Raw genomic sequence first — 13957 nt, forward strand, 5'->3', positions numbered from 1 at the left:
TTCTTTCCCACCCACGCCTTTATCTTTCTCTTCAACATCACAAAATATACATCAAATTTTATTAATATGGAGAAATTAGATTTATAAAAATAAAAAATAAACTAAACTATAAATGGTTCATACCTTTCATCCTTCCAAAGGGGTTGAAGAACATTTTTAAAGTTTGGATCGTCATCCCACTCTAACCATTCCCACCATTCTGTGCTTGACCTGATGATAAGAGAAGGTGGAGCATATGCAAATGGCTGCCCATTGCCAACAAGGGGAACAAATGGAGGAATCCTCTTCAGTTTATCACAATCTCCAAACACTTGGATAAGTTGGAGAGAATCACAAACCATCACTCCACTTTTGCTGCATATGCTCTTCACATTTGGTAATCTCCACAATTCCAACTCTCTCAATTTGGGAAGATGGAATTTGATTAATGCATCACTCCCTTTTTCTTTAACTTCTGATGTTGCTGCTCCCAATATTTCTACTAGCTGACTACAAGCCTCCACGTGTATTTTTTCCAAGTTTTGGAGGTTTGGAAGCAACCAATGTGGAAGCAACATCTTCATACTTGAGCAGCTGTTTATCGTAATTTCCTTAAGATGGGAAAAGGTGGTAGACGGAGCCAATGTTGATGTAGTTGCTGAACCAATTCCTGCATCATTCATAATAAGGGCACTCAACTTTGGCAGATGTTGAAGATCCAACATCTCGAGGCTCTGAAATGGATGAATGGAAGAAGAGGCAAAAGAGGACAAGGAAACAACACACTCTATCCCTTTACAATCATAAATCCTCAAGTCAATTGCATTTTTGAAGGAAGAGTTATCATCGACTAAGCATCTCAAATAGTGGCACTTTACAATATTCAACTCTTGAATTTCAATTGGGTGCATAATTAAATCACCTTCCCAATTCTGGACTCCTCCAATTGTTACTGTTTTATCCCTTGTATCATGCATATAAGATGAGCCCACTTGTAAATAGTACTTGATGAGATTTTTCTTACTTTGTTGCATTGAGGAGATGAACTTATTGAATTCATTGATGTCTTCGAAATGTCCGGTTAAGCACTCCAACTTCTTCAATGGTTCCATCTCCTTTGCTTTTAGACTTGTTTTTTCATTGTTCCCAGCAAAACTCAAGTGCTGAAGGTGAACGAGTTTTGGTAAAAGTCCAGCGGGTATCTCTTTCAGAGTGAACACTTCAAGATCAAGATATCTTAGCTTTATCAGCATATCCATGCCTTCAGGGACTTCCTCAATTTTTGTCCAACAAAGATCTAACTTCTTCAATTCTTGAAGCATCGAAAGACATGGCAGATCTCTTAATTGATAACAACCACGAAGCAACAATGTTGTGAGGTTCTTTAATTCAGAGATGGAATTTGGTAAACTCTCGATCTTTGTAAAAGACAAATTGAGAACACTCAGACAAGGCATGTTTGTGAAGAAAGAAATTGAGATCTTCTTTATAGGGTTGTTCTGCAATAACAAGGTTGTGAGCAGTTGGCATTTTGTAGGCAGCACATCTATGGAAACTTCTGATATGGAGTTATACATAAGTGACACTTTCTCAATATCCGGACTCCATTGCTCCTTTTTTGGTAACTCCTCTAATTGCAAACCTGCTTGTATCATATATCGAGGATTCATTCTTGTGATCGACAATGCCATGTCTCTCACTGCATCATGCATTTTCATTTTTCCACTCGAGCCATTTTCGAGCAAGCAATTGTCTTCCAACTTCTTCAAAATAACATGGCCCTTGCCTTTCATTTCTTGTCTTGTACCCATATCATCTATGAATCCCTCTTCAATCCAGCACTCAATTAACACATCCTTCCAAATTTCAAAATCTTCAGGAAATAATGCGCAATGTAAGAAACAATATTTCACTTTCTCGTCCTGTAAGTGATCGAAGCTAAATTTCAAACGCTCTATCACTTTAGCTTCCACTCCTTCCACTTTTTCTATTCTCTCTTTCAATTCCTTGAATGCGTTTTTCCAAATAAGAAGGTCCTCTTCTCCTTTCAATGTACTAGCTACGACGACAATTGTAAGAGGCAGACCCGCACATTCTTCGACAACGAGCCTCAAAATTGGCATTAAAGTTTGATTTTGCACTATGTTAGGCCCAACTTTACTCAAGAATAGTGTCAGTGCCTGTTGTGCAGAAAGGGGCTTCACTTTTATCACCGTGCAACCCATATACTTACCGACATGCTCCGAACGGGTTGTCAACACCAACTTGCAGCCATTGCTGTCACTCGGCTCGGGGATCCCAACTTCCTCTAGAGAAACTTTATCCCACACATCATCTAGGATTAGAACATGCTTTCCTGCGTTCTTCAGCATTTCTGACAAGATTGCTGCTCGTCTGAGCTCGTCTCCTTCTCTGGGCCAATCTTCCTTCAACTTCAAAGCACCTGCAATATCATCTTGTACCTTCATCACATTGAACTCCTTTGATATGGTAACCCAGATTACCCTTTCGAATCTCTGTTGCTTTAAAAGATCATTGTGGATGTGCTTCATGATAGTGGTTTTACCCACACCGCCCATCCCCCAAACCCCAATCTTGCTCACCTCCTCCTGCATCAAACATGCCCAAATCTCATTTCTGACAGCTTCCTCTCCAACTAGTTCTGATGTCGGCAGCGGCAACCCAGCACTTGGACCATCCGTGGCAAGACCTTTAGAGGCATTAGGAGCTTTATCAAGAAATCTCTTCATTTCTCGAGTCTTTTCATCAACCAGCTTGCCGTTGCAAGCACGACAGAGATATCTCCCGTTCCTGACTTTGTTTTCAACAACTTGTGCTTCCCTAATCATCTCTTTCACATCTTTCAACCAATTTTCAACTACCTTCTTTGGTATCTTCCGCAGAGGACGAAGAAGCTCTGCTTTCACTTGCAGCTCTATATCTTCCATTTTGCAATTCAATTCATCTCTCATCCTCTTGAAGTTTCTCACATAATCGTTCATCTTTCTGTGATATTGCAAGTATTTACAAACAGGAGTTCCGAGACAATTTGCAATGCCAACAACAGGCTCTACGTACTCCATTGCTATGTCCCTGCAATGCAATCATATATAACAGTAGCAGATAATGAAAATCTGTGAATGTATTGGATGAAGTATTGATATGTCTGTGTAAGCATGAAAAGGAAACATGAATGCAAGTTTCAAGCAATGGCGTTTGTCAGATGGAGCTATGGATGGGTGGCAGACAGAAACATGATGAAATTCTGGTCACCAGAATCAAGCTCTCAATGTGTATAAAATGATAGATTCAAGTGTGCAAGAGTTGATTACAGAAGATAAAGAGGTAAAATGTTCAACAGGAGATTTCAACATTATATTGCTTCTGGGTAGCTCTTTTTGTATTAATTTCTATCTATAGTAGATTATGTCTGGTGGTCATCCACTCTTAAAATCTAAAACTGTTGATAATCAGTAGAGGAAATCATAGCTTCAGATTTTATTACCTGACTTAGTGGCTGAAAAGTGTTGAGAGATTAGAAGTGAAAAGGAAGCAGTGAAGTTGAGTTCCTTGACAATCTTACAAAGCTAGCTGCTATAACAGTAGCAGATAATCAAAAGCAAAGAAAAGCATGTGATGAATTAAGCAAATGAAAGAAAATTACCTTGACTGGATGCTTCAAAATTTGTGACATCGAAACAAATTAAACACAGTGGATAAGAAATAAGAAGAAAGTGAAGATAAAACGAGGGAAATTATGAAGTCAGTGGTAGGTTTCCACAAAGTTTTATTACTTTTTCTTTTAGCTTTTCTCCTTGCTGTCTGCCATTACAGATGGCATTATAATTATTCTTATTATCAATTTAATTTACGGTACAGTATAAAATTATAATTATAGAAATTTAAAAAATATATATATATATATGAGCCAAAAAAAACTACTATCAATAATGTTAATTGTTATGCCTTACATAATTTAAACTGGACTAATGTGTAAGAGAACTTTTTAGTTTTGGTGTTGAAGGGGAATAAAAACACTATAATAAATAATAAGGGTTTACAAAAAAATTAACCTTATTTAAGATTTTGTGCTACCACACTGCACACAACACCCTTATAGTGAGAAATTTACATATCAAGTCTTTAAATTTTTTAGTTATCACATTTTAGTCTAGTGTTGCCAATATGCCAGACGACACCAGCAGAACATGTATCAAATGTCTTATTTTTGTAATTAATTTATTTTCCTTATCATTTTCGTAATTAATTAATTTTTTGTATGATTTGGATAATATACATGTTTCTATTTTATAAATAATTTTGAGTTTTTTATACAAAATAAGGAAATTTTTTATTTTACCATACACTATTAATTATTAGTTACTAAACTATGAGTATTTTGGTTGGTTTTTTGTTCTTAAATTGGTAAGGAATAAAATATTTGATGGAGATAGTTACGTGGGTTGAAACATATGTAAAGACTTGAATATGGGAAATGGAATGTCCCCATGAATTTTGTGTTTTAAATTATTTTTAATTTTAGTATTTCTTCTAAAATATTTTAAATCTTTTGCTAAACAACTAACAACATTTTAACACTAATTTTAATTGTTTTAAGCCGTACAAATTAAATAAAAGTAGATAAAATTTTTAAAATAAATAAAGTGAGAGAAAATGAGAGATAATTGTTTTAAGCCGTACAAAATTTTTCTATATTATTTGTATTTAAATATCCAATACACATTCTTTAGTAAAAACGTAAGAAGAACATAAAGCAAAATTATATGTTGTCTGCTTTCTTGACATAGCTTTTACGTTATAAAATTTTTTTAAATATAATTTATTTTTATAATTTGAGTTTTAAAAATAATTTAAATGTAATGAAAAATTGAATTAAGTTTGAAAAAGGAAATTTTGTTATATATCTTGACTAAAAAAATGGCATTAGGGTCAATTTCAAAAGCCTTGGTAATATGAGTTCTAAATGTTCTTCAAGGGCATGATACTCAACTTGATAATATTACTAATTTGGTTTCGAGAAACATTGAGGAAGCTTTTTTTGGTTTTGTTCTGTTTTTAATTTGTTATCGGATTTTCCTAGTAATTTGCTTTATTTCTCATACAATTTAGTTATTAATGACCTGTTTATTCTTTTTAAGAACAAGAGATACCTTAGTGTGGTACAGGTTATTCTTTTTAAGGTTTTACAAAATTTTCTAATGACCTGTTTGAAACCATGATATGGGTAAAAAAATTGGATTCGGTAATGGGTGCACGATCTTTTGGGGATGACGCTCAAGGTTACACCATCTTTTCCGATATTGTTTTTGTTTGAGGGATGTCGCGTGTTGATGGTCAAATTTGGCGGTGGCGAGCATTCACTACACCAAAACAGGCTTTTAGCGGCGCTTTTTAGGCCTTTAGCGGCGCTTTTAGCGCCATGAAACTTTTAGCGGCACTTTGATAAGCGCCGCAAAAGAAGCCGCTAAAGATTAGCGCTTAACTTTAGCGGCATTTTAAAAAAAACGCCGCTAAAGGTGTTGGTCTATAGCGGCGCTTCTATCATAAACGCCACTGAAGAGTAAGAGCTTTAGTGGCGCTTTAGTAGAAGCGCCGCTAAAGACTAATACCTTTAGCGGCGTTTTTAGTATAAGCGCCGCTATAGATCGGGTCTTTAGCGGCGTTTTTAGTAAAAGCGCCGCTATAGATCGTGGTCTTTAGTGGCGTTTTAGTATTAGCGCCGCTATAGATCGGGGTCTTTAGCGGCGTTTTTAGTTAAAGCGCTATAGATCGAGGTCTTTAGTGGCGTTTTTAGTATTAGCGCCGCTATAGATGAGGGTCTTTAGCGGCGTTTTAGTTAAAGCGCGCTATAGATCGAGTCTTTAGTGGCGTTTTTTGCTCAAAGCCGCTATAGATCGGTCTCTTTAGCGGCGCTTTTCCCAAAACGCCACAATAGACCCTGATCTATAGCGGCGCTTTTACCAAAAACGCCGCTAAAGACCAACACCTTTAGTGGCGTTTTTAAAAAACGCCACTAAATTTGGCGATTTGTAAAATAAATTTTATATATTTTCACCCTCACGTAAAAAACAAATCAAGAAATCATATCTAAACCAAACCAAAAGTAATAAAAATCTATATATTAAACAAATAATATAATAAATATCAATAAATATAATAAAATTCGTATTATTCTTACAAAAATGTTAAAACTTAAAATGATAATTCAAAGTCAAAATTGAAATATATTTACACGATAATATAAGGCAATGGCGGTTGCATCATTGAAACATCTTCATCATACTCTGAGTTGCTGCTGGAGTTCATCGAACTTTTGACGCTGCTCTGCTTCCCTCGCTGCAGCCTCTACTTCCCTCGCTTTAGCCTCTGCTTCCCTCGCTGCAGCCTGTACTTCTCTCGCTGCCGCCTCTGCTTCTCTTGCTGCCGCATCTGCTCTAAGCTGCTGCTGGAGTTCTTCATACTTTCGTTGAACCTCAACTTCTCTCATTCTTGCATCCGCTTTAAGTTGTAGCCGAGTTCTTCATATCTTCTTTGAACATCGACTTCTCGGATGTTGCCTCCGCTTTAAGTTGTGTAATTTGCTCACCGTTGTCGCTTGCATCCGAGCCATCTGGTCTCTTAACCTCGAACTTGACTTATTTCGACTCCCGAAGGCATATATTGTTGCGAGCTAGATCCAAAATATTGGGATGGGTTAACAAAAGATCCTTGAAATCGAACCCGACCATACCTTTCAGACCCAAAACTTCAAAGTGATAATCCGGTTATCAAAGTTGTCAATATGAACAGAACTATCACTTGGAAGCAATCGCCCAGACTCGCCTTTTATCCTTTAATTTTCCTAAAAATAAATCACATTGTTAGGAGCATAATATATATTAAAAACCGAATGCAACATAACTTAACAATATTTGCATTACAATAAATGAAATAAATAATTAGAAAGTAAACACTATAAATAATTAAAACAAGTGAAATTGTATTAAGCAAACGTACCATAATTTCTGCAGCTTCAGGAGTCATAGGGTTTCCATCTTTCTTCCTATGTGTAATGTCAAAAAGTTGAAGTCGTCCAACTTTTTGACCGGATGATAGTTCCTACAATACAATAGTAAAAATATTAATTGATAGAAAGTAATAAATATATACCAATATTAAAAAATTCAAAATACCTCTGCATGAGCTACACACACAAAACTTTTCGACCCAATTTGTGTGAGTGAATTTTTATTGTTTGCCTACTTTGTTTTCCAACTTGTTTACGATCCTACATTATGAAATTATTAGTACGTTAATTAGGAAATACTATACACCAAAATAATTACAAAATTTTATAAGGGACACATACCTCTCCCTTCTTCGAAGTCCAAAATCTAACGACCTCTTCCCACTGGCACCTCAGCATTCCCGGCGGGACATTTTGTAATCTCTCGTCGAGTGTTGTTTTTGTCTTAAAATATTGTTTCTTTAAAGTGCTCTTATGGTCTCTCCATCTTTTCCCCAATGCCTTCTTTACATAAGCATCGGAGACCTCTAGAGCAAATCTCGCCTACAAAAAACACAACTTAAGAAATTAATCGTAAACGAAACTTAAACCCAAGTATTATAAATGACATACACGTTTTTTTACCTTAATGTTATCGAGAGCTTGGTTCTTGTTACTCTCGGGCACTTTATGCCATGACTCGAAGTTAATTGGCAACATATTTGCATTCCGTGCTAGAATGCCCATGTATCCTGCTAAAAGGTGGGCTTCTGATCCAACAGGCTGACCAAAGCTATTACTGGATACTTGGACACGCTCGACTGGATCTAGGTCGTATAAATCGCTTTCGATCTTGACGTCATGAACTCTCCGCGTCCCACCGTTTCATCTGAAAAATGAAAGTATTGTAATATACGAAATTTTAAAAAAACAAACAAGAATTCAACACACATGTAAATTAAATGTTAAATTACTTTGATCTTCTATAGGTTCCTCAGGTGTAACCGGAACATTCGAAGATCCAATAGCAGTCTGTTGTTCAGTGCTGTTTGTTTCCGCCGAGTTTGGAGTACCTTGAACAATGTGGTGCGATCGCACTTTTCTTCTAGGCATTTTATCTGCAATACAAATAAATTATGTAATAAACTTAGTATACAATTACAACAATAATATCACATATAAAATAGTTGAAATATCATCATTCGTAAATATATACATACATATTCGTAAAAGCTTACTACATTATAAATCGTAAATATCTTCATCCGTATCCTGGCGGACCCATCCAAATTGTGTACTAGTACTAGGGATGTTTTCGTATAAGTTCTGTTCTGGAAATGGTAAAGTTTGTGTTCTGTCGTCAATGTCATCTCTACTTCCACTGCCCATGTCAAACAAGTCTCTAGGGATGTTACGGAGTACAACGTACCAACCCTCATCAGTTGGATCTTTTGAGTAAAAAACTTGTTTGACTTGAGAAGGAAATACATACTGACTCATCAATCAATTGTTGTCTGTGTGAATCAATCGGCGAAGTTTACCATTGTGAAACCAAATTGATCTTGCTTGATTCCACGTGCGATATTAACATCGCCCAATCACCTCGAAATAAGACAACTTTCCATTTGCCGTAGTAATCCAACTCAACTATGTCAGTAAGAAGTCCAAAATATTCCACATTTCCCTCAACAGATTATTGTCCCTAGCACTAGCATAACTTGTAATTGAGGAATTAACAACTATTCCACAATTTTGCGTTCTCCTCAATCTCTCGCGATATTTTGTATGAAATCTGAATCCGTTTATGAGGAATGCACTATATCTTTTAACCACCTGATTTGGACCTTGGGAAAGCCATTTAACTTCGTCGGTGACGTTCTTCCCACTCCAAACCTATTGAATGGAAAGTAAACTAGTAATTAAAAATGTGAGTGCTCAAATATTATTATTTGTCGGTGAAAGAGGCCATTTACATACCGTTTGGCTTAACCATTCAAGAAAAGATTCTGTAAACAACTTATTGATATCTCGATGTTGTGTTCTTCGGGAGCGCGAACGAGATCTCAATATTTGTTTCTACTCACTATGTTAAAAAAATGTTCAGTTTGTTAACCTATAAACAATTTCTACGTGATGAATATTTATCAAATTTCTAGAACTTACTTGCGTAAAGGTTCCATTGATTCGTGGTGAAACAGAACATATCGATGTGCTTGTACCCACGATAAATCATCTAATTCTGCAATTTCAACTTTACCGATTGGTTCTCCAAAACTTTGGAACAAATAATTGTCCGCAAAGTTATGATCCGTGAGTCCAGCATTTCTATTTGGTCTGTTCAACCGTGTTTCAACATCTTCCAAATATCTTGAACAGAAGGTCATACATTCCTCTGCCAAGTAGCCTTCAGCAATCGATCCTTCTGGATAACGCTTGTTGCGGCAATAAGACTTTAATTTGGATAGGAATCTAAACACGATATACAACATTATCAAGAATTGTAACTAAAGGCATATAGGTGAATGAAGGCAAATTTTAAAAATTGTAATTAACACATTTCTATGGGATACATCCATCGATAGAAAACGGGTCCGCCAAGAATTGCTTCATGCGGGAGATGGATTATCAAGTGAACCATAATAGTGAAGAAGGAAGGTGGGAAGATTTTCTCCATGTTGCATAAAGTTAAAGCGGCTTGATCCTGTACCTTTTGAACTTCTTGAACATCCAAAACTTTGCCATAAATGGCTTTCATTATATTGGATAGTTCAATTATAGAAGACGTCACCTTCTTCGAAATACAACATCGTAGAGCAACTGGAAGTAAATCTTGCATCAAGATGTGATAGTCATGTGATTTTAGCGAATATAGTCTTCGATCTTTAACACTAACACATCGAGATATATTTGATGCATACGCATCTGGAACCTTTATATCTTTCAACACCATGCAGAACACTTCTTTCTTTGTCTTCGACATTGAGAAAATAGAAGGTGGCAACCGATATTTACCATTCGGAAGTGGATTCGGATGAAGATCAGGTCGAATTCCCATCTGAACTAAATCAAGTCGACTCTGAAGATTGTCTTTTGATTTTCCGTCTACATTCAAAATTGTACAGACAATGTTCACGCAGACATTTTTCTCAATATGCATAACATCAAGATTGTGTCGTAAAAGGTGGTGCTCCCAATAAGGCAACTCAAAAAAAATACTTCTTTTCTTCCACAAGTCCGACTCATTAGGATCATCCTCTTCATCGAAGTTATCATCAGCTTCATCATTTGATCTTCTATTTCTCTGCGTGTTTGCCGGTTGATTCATCTTCCCATAACAAAAATTCATATCTTCCAACATAGACAAGATTTCAGATCCACTTGTCTGCGAAGGAGCTTCTCTGAACTCTTCAGTACCGTCAAATGCCGAACTCTGAAATCTAAATCTATGAGTTTCCGGTAACCACCGACGATGCCCCATGTAAGAGAACTTCTTCCCATTGTATAACCATTGCGAACATGTTTGTGCAGCACAACAAGGGCACGCATAACGACCCTTGGTACTCCAACCGGATAAATTGGCATAAGCGGGGAAGTCATTAATGGTCCACATCAAAGATGCACGTAAATTGAAGTTCTCCTTTCTCAGCACATCGTATGTCTCGACACCAGCCCATAATTGTTTTAACTCTTCAATAAGTGGCTGTAAATAAATGTCGATATCATTCCCGGGCCCTTTCTCTCGTGGATAATCATAGACAAGATAAGGAAGATTGCTTCATGCAAATCCACGGAGGCGATTGTAAGGAACAAGCACTCATCGGCCAAATCGTATGCGATACTCATGATCTTGTAAGGATTAAATCCATCAGATGCTAGGCCAAGCCTCACACTCCTTGGATCGCTTGAAAAGCTTGGAAATTTATTGTCAAATGATTTCCAAGCCAAAGAATCTGCCGGATGCCTTAATAATCCATCATCGGTTCGTCCTTCATGGTGCCACGTCATTGACTTCATTTGTCTTGACGACATGAAAAGCCTTTGAAGCCTTGGTATCAGCGGAAAATACCGCAAATCTTGACCGGCTTCTTTCTTGGCTGTGCATCATTTTCATCGTTGTTCCCATCTTCTGTGTTTTTATTTATCCAACGGGATTCACCGCATACATGACAGCACTGTTGGTTTCTCCGATCGCCCCAATACAACATGCAATCATTTGGGCAACTATGGATTTTGTTGTACCCAAGACCTAAGTCTTTTATAATTTTCTTCATATCTTTGCAAGACAGAGGGATTTTTGCAAACGGAAACATTTCTCTCAAAAACTCTACCAGCATTGTCAATGAGTTCCCGGTCCACCCTCCCAAACATTTTAACTGGAAAAGACGAATGCAGAATGACATTTTTGAAAATTTCGATCCCTCATATAGTTCTTCGTTCATCTCATTAAGTAGCGCGTAGAACTTTGCCGCTTCTCCATTCGGCTCTTCATGATGTACACTTCTTCCGGGTTGGGCACCAGCATTTCCACCGAGATTACAATCATCAGATGGCAGAAAGTCGGGTGGGAACGACTGTAAACCATGACTCTAAATATTAAATGCTTCACACAACATCCCTTCCATGTCATCCCCTCTAACAGACTGATGGTAGGCACTACTATCATAAGATACATCCATCCTTGAAGAGGAAGTACTAGGCGGGCATTCTCCATGAAAAAACCATTGTTTATAACCACGAACAAACCCATCAACAATTAGATGCTCGTATACAACTTCACGATAATGCCAGTTTATGTTGACACACTTCTTACACGGGCAAAGAATCATGTTCTCTTGGCTTGCATATTGAAATGCAAAATCTAGAAAAGTTTGTACTCCATTTCGGTAATCGTCGCTTACCCTTGACAAATTCATCCAAGACCGGTCCATTTCTTATTTCTTGAAGCCTAATCTTGAGAATAAATTGCACGGGTTTAGGATTTAGGAATAAGTATAACTAAGCTACGTAAGTTATGTATTATGTAAGTTATTTATTATGGCAATTATGTAAGTTGTGTATTAGTCAAATTATGCTATGTAAGTTATGTATGTCGTATAAGTTATGTAAGTTGTAAGTTATGTAAGTTATTTATTATGAAAATTAAGTAAGTTATGTAATTTACGAATAATTAAAAAATTGTAAGTTATGTAAGTTGTAAGTTATGTATAACATTAATTAACTAAGTTATGTAATTTATGTATAATCTTGATTAATTAACTAAGTTATGTAATTTATGTATATTAACTAATTAAGTTATGTGTGTTGTAAGTTGTAAGTTATGTAAGTTATAAGTTATGTAAGTTATAAGTTATGTAAGTTGTAAGTTATGTATAATATTAATTAACTAAGTTATGTAATTTATGTATCACATTAATGTAAGTTATGTAACATATGTATAATATTAATTAACTAAGTTATGTAATTTATGTATCATATTAATGTAAGTTATGTAACTTACGATCGAGATTAATTTCGTAAGTTATGCAAATTATCGTTGATAAGGTACTGCAGATTGGAAAATTGAAAAAAACTAAATTGTTTTAATATATAAACCCATTTAAAACCTAAAACAAAACCCATTGCTTTTAATTAAGTTTTGTAAAACTTTTATTATGCTTTTAAATATTAATTAGCTAAATAAACATAAATCAATGTCAAGTATTATAAATTTATTACTTTTTTTTATTGTTGTTAAAACTTTCAAGAATATGTGTTCCCTTTATGTTATTATTGTTATTAAAACTTCTAAAATTTTGGTCGTCATTATTAACATTTTCAAGTTTGGTACATTTTTTTGCTATCATTACAAAATAATGCCTCGTTTGGCTAGTAGAGTAATAATATGAGGAAAAAACTTATTTATTATATATGTATTACAATGGTTAGACATAAAATAAAATAAAATAGTTAGTACAAATTTTGCTATCCAAGAAAATAATACTCCAATCAAAAATAACCTTTAAAACTGAATTATTATGGGTCAAAATCAGTTCAAAGCCACAGGATATAAACAGAAGCAAAATAAGGCAAGAAAACTTGATTTGCTAAGCCGCCAAAAGTTGCAAACTCTTGAAAACGAAATATTTACTTGAAAAAGAAAATCGAGAAACTGATATGATCTTGTTTGTTTTTCATGGATTCTCCCGGGGACCATATAGAATCCAGATTTTTTTTTAAAAAAAACCCAACATTTGTTCTATTATTATTCATAAAAGTTTAATCAAATGATAAACCAAAATCAGAATTTAGTAGTAAATAACGAACCTTTAGACACAGTGAAAAATCTCCTAGATTCCAATAAGGGAGACCCCGGTTGATAATAAGTAGTTAAAAGACCGAAAACGAAGAAAGTATCAGCGACAATTAAGCGAGTAAGCAAAATTCGGGGATAGAATTTTGGAGAATCAAATAAAAAAACCTAGAAACGTCCAGGCTTGAGAGATTTGGAGGGTAATTTTTATTATGTGCAATTGGAATATTCCAATAATTATATTATTCCGCGTAAATGTTCAGTTTGCGTACATGAATGATAAGCTTGCTATCCAAGAAAATTAACTAAGTTATGAAACACAAAATAGACAAATTCTTCAAATTCATAGAAGTGTAGGCCAAACTTTTGTCTTGCATAACCATCTGAAATATCCAAAATTCCACATGTTTGATGTCTTCATACACAACAGAATATAGTGGCAAGATTCAGAGGCCCCAACAGTCATTTAACTCGTAAAGTGCACACAAAACTCTCTCAAGACACATGTTATATGCAGTGCAATTTTTTAATGAAATATTATTACAATCTAGCATCATACATGGATATAAACATTCAGGGCAATCATATAAGAAACTAAGAATGTATGATAACGAAAACAGTATCATGTCAATGTAGAATTTTGCTTTCAAATGGAAATGTAAGTCAAGAAACTTACAGCAAAT

The 13957-nt window shown here is 35.4% G+C and overlaps 1 protein-coding gene across 3 annotated transcripts in view; it reads right to left on the minus strand.

Moving 5' to 3' along the window:
* Positions 1–13957, minus strand: part of LOC105767178 (probable disease resistance protein At1g61300) — a 31414-nt gene continuing 17457 nt past the window's right edge. Inside the window, exons 1-3 of one of the 3 annotated variants that reach the window (XM_052630123.1) lie at positions 3644–3774; positions 3485–3573; positions 1–3072 (exon numbers count right to left, since the gene is read on the minus strand). In XM_052630123.1, coding sequence (XP_052486083.1) covers positions 102–3062 — 2961 coding nt within the window. In that variant the 5' untranslated portion in view covers positions 3063–3072; positions 3485–3573; positions 3644–3774 and the 3' untranslated portion in view covers positions 1–101. Of the gene's footprint in view, positions 3073–3484; positions 3574–3643; positions 3775–13957 lie in introns of those variants that run through there. The other 2 variants (XM_052630122.1, XM_052630124.1) reach the window with 2 other exon arrangements.

Source organism: Gossypium raimondii, chromosome 5 (genome assembly GCF_025698545.1).
Source record: "Gossypium raimondii isolate GPD5lz chromosome 5, ASM2569854v1, whole genome shotgun sequence".
Taxonomy (NCBI): domain Eukaryota; kingdom Viridiplantae; phylum Streptophyta; class Magnoliopsida; order Malvales; family Malvaceae; genus Gossypium; species Gossypium raimondii.